Below are 20,152 nucleotides of genomic sequence, written 5' to 3' on the forward strand. Positions count from 1 at the left end.
CAGCTGGCTCTTCCTAACCTACAAGCTCTGGTCTTTCCAGCTTAAACAAGTTCTTTGAACTTACTTTGTTTGAATTTTCCAAGGAAAAAAACCAAAACCGCCTTACATTTAAATGCCTAGACTTTTGGGTGACATATCAGACCACTCTACAGCTGAGGCCTTTGTTACCTGTGGAATGGGAAGACCGTGGGGATAAAATAAAGAAAAAAATCCACAGTTCTTATTTGGAGGAGAATGGTGGCTAAGATCACACAAATATGCAGAGACGATCCACATAAAATCAGCCCAGCTTACTCTTTTCCCTAGGCTTATAATTGGACCCAGTTCTCTGCTACTTCAGGTAACAGGGAACTTCTCCCACATGCAATACCCAGAGGACGTGACTGGGGGACTGAAGACACATAATGAAGGGTGCCAGAACTCGGTAATTTCTGGTATTTACAGAACCTCTTGAGAGTGGATTATGATTTATATCCAAAGAGGGGAAGGCTAGGGAAAGGGGAAGAAAGAACTGGAAAGAACAAGAAGCTGGGGAACTCAGCCAAATGCTCACAAAATTTCTCCACTGTGTCTACTTTGGCTGTTCCTGCAAGTATGTGCCACTGTGGCTTTGGCGGACAACACGAGTACACTCTGTAGAATATCCAGCCTTCCTGGCAGCCTGATTCAATAACACAGAGGTCTTAAATTGGCTTAAGACACTCATGAAACCTTTAGAGTCCACTGGCATTTTGCAGATAAAATTAGGCATTCACCTTTAGGAAAATCAGAAAGCCTACTAAAACCAATAGAGGAGAGGAATTAGTATGTTCCCCAATTCACAGGTAAACTGGTATAATGAAACTTTAATGACAGTTCAAGAGCATGGCTTAGGTCCCTTTATAACCCAAAGAAAAAGTTTTATGTTTAAAAACTGACACTGGGAGATTTAGGTTTAACTGACATGCCTGAGCCAGATATTTATGTGGTATCAGACAGATTACTTCATCCCTAAATCAGATTTTCAGATTAGTTTAGCAGAATAAAGCATACAAATCGGCTGAACTTCACTAGAAATTAGGCAATTACACCTTGAAACCTGCCTACACCAAGATGAATTTTAACAGGACAATACTTGACTATGTTATTGTATCAATACTGGAATGTTGCTATCAATATCCAACCAACACATATTTTGTTAGTACAAGCACAAATTGCACGGACATACTTCTGCTTATGCTAGTGCTTTTAAAAGCCCAACTGAAAATTAATTTCGGTAATGAGACAACAAGTTTGCAACAAAGTAACTGTTCAGCAACTATACCGAAAAGAAAGAAGTGACATTCTTAAAGGGAATATTAAGCACAGCTGAAGAGGAGGCTTTTTCAAGGCTAAAATAAATTTGTTGACAGCCACTGTATGATTTAAACAACTGAAATGAAAAATAACATCTTTGAATTCAAATTTAGAGAAAGCATAAACAAATTACTGCTTTTGCACCCAAATTAGATAAGATGGTTGAAGATGCTTGGATGTATTAGTTCATTAAAGTCAGCTACCATCAGACTGGATTATAAAAAAAAATAAATTTTAAAAATCACAGTTAAAAATTTTGGTGCTTCTTATTGTAGGGATCATTCTTCATCTATTGATTAATACACTTCACAGGATATGAGGCATTGCAGCAACAGCATTTCATGATCATTTGCTAACATAATTCATGTAGTCATTATAGTGAACTGCACAACTTAAAAAGTTATCAAAGAAAAACAATTTGCTTTTGATTTCTCTTTCTATGAAACAGTCTATTCAGAAAAGTGCTTGAGGGGTACACTTTCCAGTGTGCAAATGCTTTCATGAGAGGTGGTCTCACTGAAATAGCAACTGAAACTAAAAACAGTATTTACCCAGGCAGCGTGGGGCTGTCTGTTCAAAAAGACCATCCTCCCTCCCTCTCTCCTGCTTCTCTGGAGAGCCACACTGACAGATCCAAGAGAAGAAATTTCATGAAAATAAGGTACAGTTTATTTAAAAATAAGGGGGGGGGGGGGGGGAGAGAAGAGAAGAGTAAAGAGCAGAAGAAAAGTGACTGAGCCTCTCTTCAGCATGACTGGCAAGTTAAAAAGTAGAATTTACACGCCTCCTCCCAGAGCCTGGATCAGACACAGGAGAGAGGACCTCTTCCCCAGCATGCTGAAGATGTCAAAACTCACAGTTCACAACATCTGAAATACCCATGGGAAAAATTAAATTGCAAATTATCCAACTTCCTTCCAGTGGGAAACCAAAGGGGAAAAAAAAAGCTATGTGAATGTCTTAATTTATGCAAAGGCCAAACCACTCAGCAGTTAGAGAGATTTCTGAAGGAGGAATTAAAATCAAATTATCTTTTATGAGGGAGGAGAGATATTTTGGGAGTATAAGCCAACTTTTCTACTATCACTGGGTCTCATCTCCCGAATTCCTCAAGATAGTTCATTCAGAAATCCCAACACTGCATCTCCTTGCAAAGACACCATGTACAGAGAACATATTTTTATTTTTAGAAACTTCTTTACTACATATGGCAACTATTCTGTTTGTATCTAGAGCTGTATGATCTTCTGGCTAGATTCACAAGAGTGACTAAAATGCAACACACTGCCCTTCAGTTTGTGGGGCTTTTTTCCTGCTTTCCTTTAAGGCAAAAGACATACTTTTCTCCTACAGTGTATTTTAAAAGTCTCCCATTAAAACTTGGAAATAAGACGGTTTGCCTCTTATACTTACTTGCTATATGTTTCCACACCCTATTTGACAAGCAAGTAGTCATAATATACTGCTTTACAGTTGTGACATAGTGTAGCATTTTAATTTTCTACTTTGTAGATTTTAATCCATCGCAGCACATTCTGTCACCCACACTGTGCAGTAACAGTAGATATTTCACCAGCCAAGGGAGAACGAACACAAAGATATTTAGTAGAGACAAAAGCCCTACAGAAATGCCAGCAAGCTAAGGGGAAGGAATGCATGATAAATGAAGAATGCAACCACAGAGATAACTGGTAGGGGCAATGAGCTTTGTGCAGTTCCACTCAAACGCTGAAAGCTGATTACTTCCGTACAACATACTGGGCAGAATAAAGCTACTATTTTAAAGCAACTAACATGCTTTTGCTAAATAACAGACCATTGTCAGAGCTGCTATGCCAGGACAGCAAAACTACCCTTACTGCAATTACTATTCTCTAGTTGGAAGATTAGTTACCCGGATTTTCTACACTTAATTAACATCAAACCCCAGCTCACTTCTGATGTTCAGAAATACTGCATTCCATGAGTAAACAAATGTTCAGCATTTCCAGCTGAGAAATGCTTCTGCTACTAAAAAACAAACAAGCAAGCCCACCAAAACCCCCCAAAAAACCCGAAAACAAAAAAAACCCACCACTCTATCTTTTCCCTGCAGTAACACACAAGAAGAGAATTGTTTTGAAAAACACATAGAAAAGGTATGTCAGAAAACCAAACTAAAAACATTTAATACAATCTTCACAGCACCAGTGGCTCTGCTAGACAGAACAGTATAAAACTAAATTCTATCCTCCTTCTATCAGCAGCTGTTACGAACTCCTAAATTATCACTGGACTATTAAGTGCTAAGGGTTAAGCCTGTGACCAAACAGGACACTGACAGGTTTTTGTTTTGCCCTTTTTTTGCCCACTTATTTAACCTTTATTAGGTAATAGTCACTGGTATTCACATGCAGTATTTTACAATGCAGACTTTCATTCCAGTTACAAATCCTGAAAATTTAGCTGTGTATCTCCAACATGCTTGCACCAATTTAATTTTTTTTTTTGAAGCCTGTATTGCATCCAAATGTGGGTAAATTTTCCAAGAACAACAAGATGGCAAATTGCCTATAAAGCTTCCAATCCCTGCCAAGACATATGACAGCATTACAGTTTCCCCCAAAGAAAAAGTTGCCATAATATGAAAAAAATGAGGCAAAAGTATTGAATTTTTTTTTAACCCTTGTTCTGAGAGATGTAAAAAACTGGCAAAATAGACAAAATTGAAAAGAACAGAGAAAAATTAAAGACTGTTTATATTGAGGTTTGAGAAGAAGGGGAAAAAAATGTAAAACAGTTCAATTAAACTACTGCAATTTTGTGTTTATACAAGTGTAGAACAGGGCTGACGTTTAGCTTTATCTCTGCAAACAAATATAATAAGCTTATGATAAAGTCTTATGTTTACCTAAGCTTTTATTATCTGTGAACTACTCAATAGTAAGCAAATTAGTCTTCCTAAAGACATTTCAGCTAGGAGGCTGGTTCCAGTTCCACTTTGAAAACTTTAATCACAAGAACAAAAATAAAAAACAACAAATTTATCTTTAATTACCTTTTCTTGGCCTCTTCATATTGCCAGTTCAGTCTTACTTTGTCTACAAGTCTTGTTTTGTCATCAAACCCAAACTTTTGCAGTTGAAGAGCAAGGAGAGGGGGAAAAGAGAGGGAGAAATGAGTTTTTAAAACCACTCTCACAATAAAGAAAGAGGTAAAATAGTCTCACTTACTGGACTCACTAAAAAACCTCAATGCTTGAAGTAATAACATAATAAAAATAAATTTTATACTTTAGAAATACAAAACTGGTTTATTGCTAAAAATACAGAAGATAAATGAGACCTTTCAATAAATTATCATCCTGGAAATCAAGGGTTAGCAAATAGAATCATTCATGAATGGTCAAAGCTTTGTGTTTTAGGCTTGGATAAAGTTGAAAAGCGTATTTTTAAATGAAATATTTCACTACTTGATACAGCTATTTTATGGATAGTTTAATTAGAAGTAATTCAGATTACATTCCCTGTACTATGAGGTGTTACACAGCACTTAGATCATTAGTCCGTTTTAAACACTATTACAAAAACATCACCTGATCCTTGTACCAGTCACAGAATGCGCATTTACACTACAACTCCTACTGTATACAGTCCAGCTTCTACAGAAACTTCTCTCCAACTTAGGGCATCAGCAGTTTCCCTCTTCAAAAGTCTGCACACGGTCTAATAGTTAAAACCCAAGTCCCTATTTAAGTGCATTGCTGCACCTCTGGATTTCTCATTTAACTGCTGCGTTTGCTGTCTTAATCATCACACATGTAAAAAATTCACCTCTTTTTTACTCACCTTCTGCTACTAATAATTCAGGAAATCAATTAACATCATTATGTATTTTATTTTCCCAACAAAAATCTATACCTGATAAACACAATTTTCAGACTACATTTGGCTTGTCTTGGATGGCACTCAATGTGTACTGTGAATGGGAAAATGCTGCTATTTTCCTTTTGGTAATAAGGATGTGATTATTGAATTCATTGTGGAATTCAATAACCGCATCCACCACCAGTCTGAAAAATGACATCCCAAAGGCACCATCTACCTAACACACTGAAAGACAGGCTGGTGTTAGCTAAGTTTTCTTAGATGCTTTAGGAGTGTATCTTCTTAAAAACAGAGATTTCGTCTTCTGTAGAGGCCCTCTCTGGAGACATCCAACTCTGCAACTAGTCATCAGTGGAAGACAACAATGGAGGAGAAATGGGATGATAAAAGCCTACGATTAAAAAGTTATATAGTTCAATAAAAATGTCTAACTGGATGTGGAGTAACATCCAAACTATAGTACTACCGAACTACAAACAGGTTGTCTTCTTGCTTTGTTATCAATCTCATCCACAGAAGCAAATGTTTTATCGCTCAAGAACAGCTAGGCTGCCATAGTGCAAGCCAACCTTTTATTATTTGGAATACAAAATTTCATTCACGCAGAACTATTTCCACAGAATGATAATATGTTCCTCTCAAATACCACGTTTAAAGGCACATTTGAGCATGAAGGTATGACAGACTAGATCAGAAGTTTTGTTAGTTTTTAAGAAATGTACTTTGGGACTCTAACAAATACTTCCCTTGTCTCAGTCGGGAGAAAGGAACAGAGGTCTAGCCTACATCTTTGATATGCATGAAGGATGATGACGACAAGCATGATAAAAACAAGATTTGGAGGAGAAAAAAAAAAAAAAAATCTATCACTACTACCAAAATACTAATACAGCACACTATTGCACAATCAGGTATCTACTGCAACTTCGAGCTGGCCAAAGCATTACCTTCCTTCCTGCATCATTAGAAGCATCAGTAAGTCAGAGCTGGTGACAAAAAGAGAAGAGGTCCGTGGACACCTCAGCAAGAGCTGTTACTCGGAGATGAACCTGCAGCCACCAAAATGATGATGCGAGAAGTGCTCTGCCGGGCTGGCTGAGTCCGGGAGCTGATTTTACCCGTCACTGACCTGCGAGCACATCGCTACGCCCCTGTGCCACGCTGAAGTAGCAGAACCACAAAGCCCACCACTCATGAGCACTGCTCATATGCTTCGGAAACAATAAGCAAACACAATTCCCTAGCCACCAATATTGCTTTGGATTTTTCGTTCTGCTACAGCCAACACCTCTTAAATTAAAACAGGAAATAACGATGTATCACTATAGTACAAAAGCAGCTTATTTTCTACTGCAAACGTGTTGCATAGGAATGCATACCTCTCCAGTGATGTCAGTCTGAGAACAAGCATCGCAGTGTTGTTGAGGTAAACAGGAGTCGCTGAGCGAACTAGAATTGTGCTGGAGATCCTGCAGGGAATCTGTAATACAACAGCTATTCCTGAATCCATCTGTTAACTTGGCCAGGCTCTACAGGAGAAGAGATTTAAAAAATAATAATAATTAAGAAAAAATTATTTTTATAACTATTTTATTAATACAAAAAATTCTATTTAAAAATATGACAGGTAGCTTGCCTATAAAGAGCTATGTACAGAAAGTAAAATTCATCATAGTGTTACTAACATGCAGAAGCTTTGCTTTGAAATAAACATCTGCTTTTAAAAGATGCATCTAACAGTAAACAGATTTTTTAAAAAATTGTTTTAGATCTATGAATGTTTTAGCTTGTGTATGGCTTACAGTTCTTTAAATGTAGCAGCTGTCAACTTTCAGGTTAGCTGATAGGGAAGACAAATGTGATTCACCTGCCCATTTTCCATCTTCTGCACAGGTTACATTCCTTAGCCACTACTGCTATCATATCCAACTTGATGAATACTTTGTATTGATTGGATTTTTATGACAGCTGATTTCACCCTTGTGCTCCCTTATCCAAGGTTCACATAGTTAGAGATATTTTACACTTTGGGTTAAGCAAGGGACATCTCTGAGATGTCTAGACAATGACACAAACTGTGAGGGTAAAGCAGACCTCAAGCAGTCTGCAAGGGGAAAATAAAACAGAATCACACAAAATAATAACAAAAATGTGTTTGACAATAAGAGCTTGGTTGATAGGCTCTTATAATTCTTTTAAAAAAAAGGATAGAATTGTTAATATTGCTTTTATTTTCTGATCGTGTATTTTCTACTTTTCAAAAATTAGAGATAAGGTAGTGTTAATAACAAAACCATGGTGCAGGCTGTCATTTATGACTGAGACTCTGAGCATTCTGCATCAAAAGAACATTAAAAAAAAATTAATTCTGCCTCCTCACGGGAAGATAAAGGACAATCAAATGATGTGAAAATGATTTATCAGAAATGTGAAGAGCTGTATCAATTTATAAATCATAATATATTCAAACCATTTGGTTCTAAAAATAAACATAAAAACTCTCAAAACTGCTTACTTCAGAGTCTGAACTACAGAATCAGAGCTGAATCTGAAGCACTGCAATGGGAAAAGGCTGGCCCTCAGGAATCTCAGTGGCCCTGACAACTGGTGATTTGCAACAAGCCTCAGTTATTGTGCATATCCAATTACCAGATTTCTCAGTCTTCAAAGTACAGTTTAAAATGGGTAAGACAGCAACGTTGCCTTTTCTTACAATCAATTCAACTAATGGAGTCAAGAAGATGAACCTGTGTAACAGCAACTGGTTGCTGCTCACAGAATGGCAAGACCACCTTGAAGATGAAGGCGTCCAGATTCAGAGCCTAGGAAGCATCCACAGGAATTGCAGCAGGCCTGAAACTAGCCAGAAAAAGCAGCTTTTTCTGGTGGCCTCCATTTCCATCATACATAGTCTGTCCCTTAGTTCTCATTGCATATTGGTCCCTCCCTCACGCACGCCTAGAAATGAAAAAGTCCTGAGAAAGTCCTGCTTCTCAGTCCTGAGAAAGCAAAATTCAATTTCAAGTTATGTTGCTGAGAAGTCCCTAGCTACTGTCTCTTTATCCTCCAAGACTTGCTGCAAAATGAACTGCTCCACAACGTGGCAAAAAGAAAACCAGTGTCTTCCACTTTATGCAAATTGAAAATTGCAGAGTCCCATCCAACGCTCTTCTTCAAAACTCACTGGAAATGATCCAGTCCTCTCAGTCTCCTGCTGTATGGAGGATCAAGATAGATCCCTAATGGGTTTATGACATGGAAATAATAATTTCAGATCATAGTTACATAAACAAACATCAAACATCTCACACGTCCTCTTCCCAGTAAAGCTGAGCCAGTGACATGAACAAAAACTGAGGATACAGAAAGCCTGAGGTTTCTCCCAAATAAGCTATGTTCCATCCGGCACCTTTGGCTAACATGTATTACATTACAGGCATATGTAACACCAAAGGTCCTGACACCAGAACTTAAATCTAAACTTCTTCCCATATTTCAGCTACTTCATGCACTCCTGCTAGGCTCCTGATGCCCTCCAGCATTTCCCTGACAGGTAATGAAGGGTTGCTTGGCTGCTGGCCAGGCTTCCTATCCAGGCACAGTTGCTGAACCCTGGACACTACTTAGCATTTGGCAGATGGCAATCACCAAGTAGCATCGCCTTAACTTACGTCTACGTGCATAGGTGACTATGCTCTAGGATAAACATATATGCTTTGAGTCCTTCTAGTTGGATAAGTGAAAGCACAGCCTCCAGCAATCCTAACATGGAAAATTACAACCAGAGTTAGCATACTTTTAGATAGAGACAATTTACATGAACTGCTAGGAGTAATATCCTCCCCAGCTACATGAAGGAATCTATCTTTCATCTCGGGTTTATGGATTGTTTATGGCAATCACACAGAAACTGCCAGACCAGCCTATCATATGGATGTGAAGTTCTAGGCACACCAGCCCAAACCTACCCAAAAAGAGAGAAATGAGCACTGTCATTTCATCATTGATCTGTTGCTATCTGATTTGGGAGCTCTCTGCCACATACAATTTCAGTGCAGTTCCTATCTAACCTATTTAGCCTATTTAACGGGTAAAGAAAAGAGAGGAAAAGAAAAAAGAAAGAAAAAAGACCACGAAAAGAAAAATCAAACTCCAATGCTTCCTAAGGATAAAGGACAACATTTTAAAAGCATATGCAAATACTGGAAGAGAAACAAGGTGGGGGGGGGGGGGGGGGGGGAAGACATGACACGGAACGCAGACATGACACGCTACTCTTTCAGGAATCCAACCACACACCTTGATTACTCAATCTTATACAAAAAGTTCGCCCACTTTTTTGGAGCAGTGACACTGCATATTTGGCTTTATTTGTAACCACAGCACCCAGTTTAAATCTGACCACCCTCTCCTTCCCTTGTCAGCCTTCCCTCCCACACAACTCAATCCAATTATCATATTTTGATGACAGCTACAATTTTCCAAGCACCTACACAAGACTGAGTCACTTCTACTATGTTTAGTTCTGTTGCTTACACTGGCCAGATTTAAATTCAGAAATAGTAAGAAATTGTCTATTTCCTTTATCTGAAACAAATCCCCAGCTGTTTACACACTACTTCGAACTCCTCTATAAGCAGCTTTCAAAACAAAAAGTTTTTCATAAGAAAGCTTGTCTTACCAACAACAGCTTTAAAATGTAGCATTTTCAAGGACAAATCAATTCAAAATCGTTAAGAAATTAAAAATCAAATTCTGAACTCATTTGGAAGATAGTTAAAATAGACTTGCATTTGTTTGACAAAGCTAAATAAATCCATAACAATAATCTTCTTCAACTAACTATAAAGAGACAAAGCACAGAAAAAACAAAAATTTGGTGACAACAAAAATAACTTAATTTTTTTTGGTCAAAATGTAAAAAATATCAGGCAGAAAGCGGGATATTTTTGCAGAGCACAATAAGTTGGCAGAAATACACAATTTTTACAAGTGTAGATCTTGTAAACGATGGCATTTAATCCCTTATTACAATTGCAACAAAACATACAGAACTGTTTTGCATGCTAGGCCTGTGTGGAACAACTATTTTCCAGATTCTCCTGGACTATATGTCTATTATTGGATGCTATCACAACAGATTGTCATTAATTACAAAAATGGTATCTCCTAGACTGATATTTCCTGTATGTCACGTAGACCTGTGAAGAAGTATGGCAACACTTTTAATTTTCACTTCTGTCTTGTGAAACCTCTACATTCTGGTGCTGCCAGCATTGCCCAATCCTTGATGCTAAGCTTGATCCTAGACCTCCAACTCCCTCAACACTGTAATTAAAAGAAACTGCAAGTGCACTTAAAGTTGGTTTAACGGATATGATTTTCAAAGCATCTCAATGTTTACAGCTGGATTTAGTGTCACTGAGGACTGAAAATGTAAGGAAAAGGGAGGGGGGGGGGGGGGAAGTCAGTGAGGGAGTCAAAACAAGGCCAGTAGTTAAGCTGGTCCAAGATCTCACACACAAGTCTTTAAATTACCAGTTAGTTTCCTAAAATGTGCGTCACTGCATCTACGAAGAACTGCCTTTCTAATCATTTCTTGCTAGCCAGGCATGTGGAAGACTAAGAATCACTTTAAAACTTGGCCAACACAAAATATCAAATATGTTAAAAGTTGCCAAGGCAGAAACTTTTCATAGTGACTTAAGTGTTTTGTCTACTTGAACAAGGATTTGTGGTCCATCAGCTGACCTTTGGGTAATGCTTTAGAGACTAAATAATTGTATAACTATGGAAATTCATTATATGTAGATTACAACCTACCTATATCATTTAACAATAAAAAAAATACCAGCGAAACGCTACTGCAGAGAAAACTGAAAGAAAATGTTTGAATGACAACATTAATTTAGTATGGTCCCGAAAAATTAGGTAATAAAGATACCTTTTTTCATATAGCAGCTTGAAGACTGGGTGAACAGAATTGTCCTTGTCACCCCTCTATATCTGCAGCATACTGGGCAAGTCTATACTGAAGACTCTGTGGTGGCAGAGGCTCGTGGCTCTTTGATCAAGCTCCCATCACGTTAATAACACAGACACAGCAACTGAGAGCTCACAGCAGGATGCAGAATCCATTCAAAAGTTAGATCACTACTCAGGCATGTATCTCCCCTCAATCCTCATGCTCCAATTCATAAAATAATCTAAAGCTTGCATGATGGTTTCTGAATACATTGTATTTAATCATACCTTTTGAGGGTTTTGTGAGAATATTTGAAATTAATGTGTTTCTTGAAATGGGTACTTAAGAGGAGAGTTTGGGGCAAAAGAAGGAGAACTGCCAAACTGTGGCATAGTGACATAGAGATCCAGTTTTGTGAAATGCTTATGAAAGGAAAAACATGGTAGACAAACTGGTAAACATTTTAGCACATGAATTCTCAGTCCTACTTCATTATAGGTAATACAAGAAGACATTAAACAAAATGAAAAACAAATACTGTAAAACTTAAAGATATATTTTTTTAAATGCAGCATAATTAATCCATAGCAGTCTCTGATATAGTCAGCAGCAATGGAAAGCTATATTCAATAAAGACACTGATCTAAATGTAAAGATTGTACATTATCTAAGACAAAAATATGAAATACATATGAAGTCTTATGTTCACAGCGCAGACAGTGACTACTTACCTCTTTCGAGCTGCCTGCTATTGGCAATTATCAAACAGAAAAATCAATTTAAGTCACCCCACTTCCGTATTTAAACTTGGTATCCCCAATGCAATCACGAACAAGAAAATAGAGGTAGGGGATTACTTTTTAACAGCTACTTGTTCAGTAGCATATTTTTTACCTGCATAAGGTCCTGCCTTTCTTTTTCACCTGTGCATATAGCTTTCTTTATGGTTCGAAGCTCACTCATTATAGCCTGTGCTTCATCCAGTCTATAATTTGTATGAGCACTTGACATCTTTCGATCAATCCTGTTGAAAAGATTAAGACAAATTCAGAAATTTTCACATAATTAGAAAGAGCACAGACATTTTAAGACCTCTTGTTTATTCATGTACCACTTTATTTCCAAGAATGAAACAATACTCCACTTGGAATTAACACAGCACCTGGTGCCTAGTACACTCTAAAGAGAAAGCAATGCAATTATCTACCCAGGTTCTGAAGAATCAACAAATTTCCTGTTTTTAATGTCCTAATACAGAGCTTACTTACAGGCAACATCTGTGGGCTATTTCATGCAACAACAGTAAAATCAACCTAAAACTAACCTACACAGTAATAACTCAAACAATAAAGATATTAGCAGTCTAGCTGTCACATTTCCCATACAGCACTACGCATTGCAACATCTTTCAGGACTTCTATCTGATCTTGTTTTAGAAGTTTCTAACAAAGGCATTTCATTTTCTTGGTAAGAAATTTTTAATTCCTAAAATTTTATTGCAAATGCTTTCCTGCCATTATGGGCATCTTTGAGTATCTTTTCTAGAAGACATCATCATCCTCCACTAAGGAACATCACATGGGACCATCCCAAAAGATTTCAAATGCAAACTCAGCAAGAAGCAAGAGCGCTACCCACCACATGAGGCTGAGGTACTACTAGCGTTTCCATCTTGACATAAAAATCTCTCATCTTCTCTTAAGTGGGACATCTGCTGTTTGAGTTTTCAACTTTTTTTCCAACAGTTCGCAATAGTAATGCACAACAGATCAGGACGCAGAAGCCTAGTCCAGTGTATCATCTTGACGACTTGCTTTGATTTATAAAGAACAAGACCAGAGACTCTGCAGAACTTACTAGAAGAACCATTTGGTCTTGGATTTATAACAAATGGCTATGGGATTTTAACAGGCTACCCACAGCAATTAGTGAAAATTGTGTTAAATTCCTATCGAAATATGAAAACCTCAATTTTCCTGTTAATCTAGCACTGAAAAGGTGTATATAGAAGAAAAGGTGGTATGTGTAGTAGTCCCTACACCAATGCTAAGAAGGAACACCTCCAGGAGAAGGTGTATCTGGTTAACAGAATTAAAGATAAAACATACATCGGTCATTACACAGGACATCAGTTTATAAAAAGATGTGGTAAGAGAGGGTATGCTATACATATATGACAAGAATACTCAAACTCTATTTAAAATATTGAGAATACCTAAACGTTTCAAGATCGGTATTATATTAAGCTAAGAGTGTCAACAACACTCACTTAGCATGTTCTGCCAGCTAAACAAAATCAGTGAAGTTCCACTTGCAGTAGATTACTTGCTTTAAAATTAAAATATCAAAATGAAAAATCAAAAGGCTTGAATGAAAATCCCATGGTTTTATTGTGCAGCTCAGTATTTAGGAAAAAAGCACAGGCTGGGTTTCTACAGTTTTAGTTAGTTTGGGTTTTTTCTGACAGTTCCTGCTTTTGGAGACAACACAAAATAAGTCTGAACCTCAGCTTTCTAATTAAACACAATTTTCCCCATGTTGCATAAGAAAACATATAAGCCTTTATGATTTTTGGTTCAAGAACCAGAAAGGACTTAAATGTCATGTGGATTAAAGTTGGGGTTTTTTTGTTCGGTTGGTTTTGTTTTCCTTTTAAAATGTTTACTTGAGTCTTCACTAATTTTTAGCTAAAATGCTGAAAAGATTAGCTAAAACCATGGTAAAACAACTAATCCAATTCACTAAAAGTTTCATAAAAAAGATAACATGGTTTTATCTGAAGGTTACATTAATGTTAAGAACATAGATTCCACACAAATATTAGACCAGAAAATGCCTCCTACACAATTGCTCGTTACACTGTTTGCCAGGTCCAAGGCGGCATTTCAGGAAAAGGAAATTAAATAATTTCAACCAGATTTTTGTCCAGTCACCCACATATTCATATTCCTGGATGTCACTTTGGAGCCCAACTTACGAGTTGGTATTTAAGGAAAGAATCAGAAAAGTTTCTGCTGCCAGAAATATTTGAGCTTAAATCAGTATTGCTGTCAACCCAAACTGACTTAAGCATCTTATAAAATCACAGAATCACAGAATCATATAGGTTGGAAAAGACCTTTAAGATCATCGGGTCCAACCATAAACCTAACACTGCCAAAACCACCACTACACCATGTCCCTAAGTACCTCATCCAAACGTCCTTTAAATACCTCCAGGGATGGCGACTCAACCACTTCCCTGGGCAGCCTGTTCCAATGCTTGATAACCCTCTCGGTGAAGAAAAATTTCCTAATATCCAGTCTAAACCTCCCCTGGCGCAACTTGAGGCCATTTCCTCTCATCCTATCACTTGTGACCTGGGAGAAGAGACCGACCCCCACCTCTCTACAACCTCCTTTCAGGCAGTTGTAGAGAGCGATAAGGTCTCCCCTCAGCCTCCTTTTCTCCAGGCTAAACAGTCCCAGCTCCCTCAGCCGCTCCTCATAAGACTTCTGCTCCAGACCCTTCACCAGCTTCGTTGCCCTTCTCTGCACATGCTCCAGTACCTCAATATCCCTCTTGTAGTGGGGGGCCCAGAACTGAACACAGTATTAGAGGTGCGGCCTCACCAGTGCCGAGTACAGGGGCACGATCACTTCCCTAATGACTAGTTATTTATTGTATGTCAGGGTTTTTTTTTTTCCTCCTTTCATAAAGCTCTGGTTTTGAAAGCCACGAAGTTAAACAGGAATCTTCCATTTTATTAATGGAAAATGGCATGATACAAATACAGATTAGACCTTTGTATGAATAGAAAGAACATTCAACTAATACACAAAACTATGAATAAAGTATACATTTTCCAAGGAAGATGTTTCCAGGATACACAGACTATTAATACACTTGCAATAGTTTCAGTCCTATAGGGCAGTTTCCGTGTTCCTCTATTTTCCTCCATGTGCTTTCAAATACGCAAGACTCCCCATCCTCACCAAAGCACAGATCTGTAGTTGAGTTAAAATCTAATTTTAAAGCTTTTGTCAGGTCTCATATCCTCTAAACTAGTCTGTAACTACAAATTGTTTAGTCAGTCCTAATTCCCCGTACCTCCCCCAACTTCTCTCAGCGTTCCCTCCGCTCTCACAGCCAACTGGCCAAGTTTATTTCCTTTGTTGCTAAACGCCTTCTTCCTCCAAAATTCCTGCCGGCGAGCAGAAGGGTCACCGAAAACACAGGGGATGAGGCACTGCTCCTCGCTTTCATTCCCTGCTGCCTGCCAGGTCAGAGGAAGGGATTTGTTCCAGGAAAGGCTCATCTTTAACCCTGTAACTCTGGACTGCGACAGGATCAGCCACACCTCGGTGCAAAGGAGCCTGTGGAGGCTGAGGAACACCGTCCTGCAGGGTGGGATCTTTGCAGGCTTTAAACAGTGAGCTCTAGAAAGCCTCCAGTGGACAAAGGCAGATTGCGGTGTCCAAAGGCTTATCACAACATTGCCAAATTTGGATGAAACTGCAGAAAATACAGCCCTAACAAAAAGCTGCAGCACTACAAAATTTGAAATTCTGACTGTACTGGAGTTGTTTGTAGAGTTATTAAAAAAAAACCTCGATCCTCTCTCCCCCCACAAACCCCCACTTTTCTCTAGTTGTTTTGTGGTTTTGGGTTTTTTTATTCTCCTCAAAGATGGCTAAGCCATTTTACTAAAATTAAAAAGAACAGAAAACAAAACACAGTCCAAGGCAGACACTGTATGTGGAAAATGTCAATGCAAGAGATCTGCATTTAACAAAGGCATCTGAATCAGGCAGCAACATAAAATAATGGAAATACTGAGCAACCTAACCACCCTCAACATAAACTTTGTCTCTTCTCTGAGAGCTCTACCGAGCAGGGGTTGCACAGAAACAGGTTCTGACAACTGCTGATAATGCCATTCTGGTCAGACTTTCAAAGCAAACATTCAGCCAGATGCAAAGCCCAAAGTGTGACAGCTCCTAATACTGTTCTTGGCTTGTACTTGAAATAAAGCGAAAAACATGGCTTTAAAACAGCTGAACAGGATGCATGCCATTCTACTTTGGCAGTTACTTGAAGATTTGACCTAGCACAAGAAGGAAAAAAAATTATGCAGACCAAAAATTTCGGAAAGGTAACAAAAAGGGGAGATGTCTGAGATGTAAGAAACTTGGAGGGGGGGGAGAATCCCAGAATTTTTGTTTTAAAGAAGGAGCAATGGGTTTCCTTTCAGACAGTACACTTACTTTGTGGATATGCAAAAAGTAAAATACTTCAGCTTTGGTACTTGACTTGAGTGACCCTTTTCTCCCGACAAATACAAGGAGTAGGGGAGAGATCGCCCAGGGACAACCTAGAGCACAGTTCGGCTTTTAGCCTGATTTGTCTGCTGACTACACAAGGAGGCTACAGAAACTTCTTGCTTCAGTTCTATTTCAGACAGTGCGAGTACTTTCCAAATCAGCTCACTTCATACTAGAAGCAAAATATTCAAAAGAAAGCGCGTATCTTAAAAGAAAGGCAATTAAAAAATTACTTAAAAACACAAAACCAAACCCACAAGCCTCTGGTTCACAAGCGAAGAGGTCACTGTAGCGAGCAGAGCTCAGCAAGGCACACTGACAGAAATAAGAAATCCACTGCAATCCCACATAACGCACAGGCAAAACGTTCTCCCCTGCTTCAGCAAGTAACAACAAATGCCACCCCGTGCACCAAGGGGACAGAGAGCGACTGTAGAAACAGCAGCAATGAGCAGCACCAACGCACTGAGTTGTCATGCTTGAACTTTTAGACGAGGCGATTACAGTGACCACTGACTAATCAGATATGCTTTAAAATAATTCCTCTCCCGAATGTCTCTCCTGTACCCTCACCCTGGAGTACGGGCAACTTCGCTTGGGCTAAAATCCAAAACTAACATTTGTATTCTTAATTATTCACAGACTTTACTTTTCAAAAAGTTGCACTACTTTGCTGGACTATCTTAAATGAATTATATTAATTAAAACAATCTTGAGTTTCAAATGGCCTCCACATACTTTCATCATCCTAGTAAAGTGGTTAGTCCTTTTATAAAACAATTGAGCCTATACCCTTAAAATAACCCAATAACCAGGAGAAGGAAAATAAATAAAGAAAGCAGAAAAGGCAAGCCAATTCTTACTCACTTAAAGAAAATATGATTAAGAATCTTAAGACAAAATTGCTTTTGTTCTGTTACTGCTTACGTATCTAGGCCGCCATCCTAAAACGTTGACTGTACGTAAAATATTACTTAAAATATTTGCTGTTTCAACATACTGAGTGCTTTATTTTAATAATTTTCAGTCAATATTACACATTAACAATTCCCCTAACTACCTGTAAATGCTTCATGTAGTCAATAAAAATAAATTTATGCCTGAAAATGATTACATTATATCTGCCAATGAAGGATTTTGGTTGAACAAGTTTTCTCCTCCGAAGCTTTTAAAATGCATTATAAAACAAAAGAACCTTGTAAGCTTAAAACAAAAACAAACCCAAAACCAATATGAAGTGCATGGGCTACTCCCTCTCCTTTAAAAGTAAAATCTGAGTATCTCCCTTTATATCATTTTGTTAACGTAATACCAATCACAATCACTGTTGGAAAATAAGTAACCTAATTGCTCTGGGATCCCTGGAACTTTGCCAGGATTCCTGAAGCGAAAGCGTGCGCCCATGCTTTGTAGCACCAACGCAATAAATCCAAAGCTTCAAAATATTTCCACAGATACTGTACTTATGCTGCAAAATGCATTAGACATGCAACAGTTCCAACCTTTTCAGGAAGCGCCTGCATCGGGCAGTTCGTTCACATGCGTGCTGGAAAAATGACCAAGATTTCTAAATGCATGGCCACATGTCCAAGGCAAATCCAAGAGCTGTTCAACATATGGTCTAGCCTCTGACCTTGTTGAACAGATCTGGAAGTCACAACAACCTGTGTTTACCTGCCATCTTCTCCATGGCCTGGCAACCTCTCTCCCTATCCCACTGGGCATCCCGTGTATGTGCTACATGTATAGGTGACTAAGCAGCACACAGATGGAAGTCACTCAGTTCCCATCTGATGGCCTGCAGGAAGAGTGGCAGGGAGAGGGTCACCACAACAGTTCACAACCTTTGCCACCGAGCACAAAGGAAAAGGGAGCACAGGCTGCCTAATAGCCAGCGGGAACAGTGGCAAATTGCCCCGAGCTACCTTTCCTCACAGGGAGGAGACAAGGAGTCACATTCACATGCACTCATTCTGCATACATGCTAAAAAATCCAAGGTCTCACAGGCCATCAGATTTACAGTGCACACACAAATCAGCTATACTGTGCAGAGTGAGACGGCCTGACCATCAGGTAAAAGGGAGAAGCAGTGTTGTGGTGTACAGCCTCCCCCCCAGGAGAAGTACTGTGCCCGGCCAGAAAGCCTCAGTACTGTTCACAGGAAAACTACTCCACTCCATGGTGTTTCTGGCTGTGCCCCAGGCAGTAGGTATCTCCAGAAAATGTTTGAAAAATATTAAAAAAAAAAAATCTAATCCCACCTCAACAACATTTTCAGGAAGAGTTAAAGAACAGGGCCTATAAAAACTGTTTTTACATGTGGATCTATGAAATCACCATTCCAATAAATTCTGTCCAACCCTTCTTCCATCGTTTCACACTGTTCTCACCCCGCATCACTATCATAGCAGAAACTCTGAAGCAAAGCAATTAAGAGGTTTTAACCTTTTTTTTTGGGCAATGATTTTCTAAGAAAGTCATTCCAAGGTGAATAAGGTAAGAAAAAAAAAAATCCTCCCACAAACTCTTAACTTACTCTTGCAGAGTTTCCACTCCTTTTTCCTTATATTGCAGCTCCTGCTTCATCTGTGCCAATTCTCGTTTTAGCCTAGAAAGCTGAATATAACAAAATAATTTAAAGTAATAATAATGTAACAAACTTTCATAATAAAAATAATTGGTTTTCATATACAAAATCTTAAGTTACTTTAAAAAGTTGGGAGTAATAATCTAAGTTATCTTCTTTTTTTTGCTTTCAAATTTTCATTTAAATAAGTTTCTGAAATACCATAAGACCCAATCAAACAGTAGTCACAACATTCAGCTTTCAAAGTATCAATTTCCCCATCTATTCTATTGGTTTTCTATCTCCAATAGCTCATGCTAACAGCTAGGAAGTTTCAATCCATATGATTTTTCTTCTCCCCTTGCAGCAAACAGACACCTCTCAACTGTCTTCAACTCTTTAGTCAACCTAAAAAAAGACTGAACATTCAATGCTGTTAATTTTTCAATCTGGGAAAACAAAATCACTGGCAACAGAACTGGCCTCTCTCCCAGAAATAGCAGTGTGATTTTCTCCAGTTATTTTCATATTGTCCTGCCCTCTCAATCCCCCTGCCAACTACCTCAATCCACCTAGTGAGCATAAATCAAAAATGACAAAGCAGCAATGTCTCCGTAAACATTTTTTTGTGGTTTTATGGAGTTACCTGAGTAGGTTAGGCACACCTTAGAAGAGTGCTATCAGCACCAAGAATGATCTGCAAAGAAATAGCTTCTCACCCTCCAAAGCTGATAGATAACTAAGGGCAACAGGGGGAAGAAGGTTCAAGGGACTACAGCCAAAGGGGGGGAATGGAGGTGTTTCAGTGCATGGTGGTGAGGCGTAAGACTGAACTGAGAGCCCAAATACAGGCAGGGATGGAAGAAAAAAAAAGCTCTCTTCTCAAGCTATCAGACTTGGTACTTTTTCTAAAATTTGCCCAGAGTGCTCTTGATTTTCACATGTACGTCAATAAATGACAAATAAAATAAATGACAAAACTATTACTAAATAAGAGTAAAAAAGAGTAAAAGAAAATTCCTATATATCCAGGCATAGATTAATTTTGTTGGCTCTACTCCAAGAGTGAGGGGCTTCACAGCAGTTCCGGGACTGCCAGACTCCCACCATCCTAC

At 38.5% G+C, this 20,152-nt stretch overlaps 1 protein-coding gene across 6 annotated transcripts in view; it reads right to left on the reverse strand.

Moving 5' to 3' along the window:
- Positions 1-20,152, reverse strand: part of WWC3 (WWC family member 3) — a 104,358-nt gene that overhangs the window by 35,358 nt on the left and 48,848 nt on the right. For all 6 annotated transcript variants that reach the window (XR_012778568.1, XM_075522503.1, XM_075522541.1 and 3 more), the window contains exons 5-8: positions 19,008-19,087; positions 12,061-12,190; positions 6,581-6,730; positions 4,373-4,446 (exon numbers count right to left, since the gene is read on the reverse strand). Coding sequence is in view for 5 of the 6 variants with exons in the window: in XM_075522503.1 (XP_075378618.1) it covers positions 4,373-4,446; positions 6,581-6,730; positions 12,061-12,190; positions 19,008-19,087 (434 nt within the window). In the remaining variant the exon portion in view is untranslated. The remainder of the gene's footprint in view (positions 1-4,372; positions 4,447-6,580; positions 6,731-12,060; positions 12,191-19,007; positions 19,088-20,152) is intronic.

This window comes from Mycteria americana, chromosome 1 (genome assembly GCF_035582795.1).
Source record: "Mycteria americana isolate JAX WOST 10 ecotype Jacksonville Zoo and Gardens chromosome 1, USCA_MyAme_1.0, whole genome shotgun sequence".
NCBI lineage: Eukaryota > Metazoa > Chordata > Aves > Ciconiiformes > Ciconiidae > Mycteria > Mycteria americana.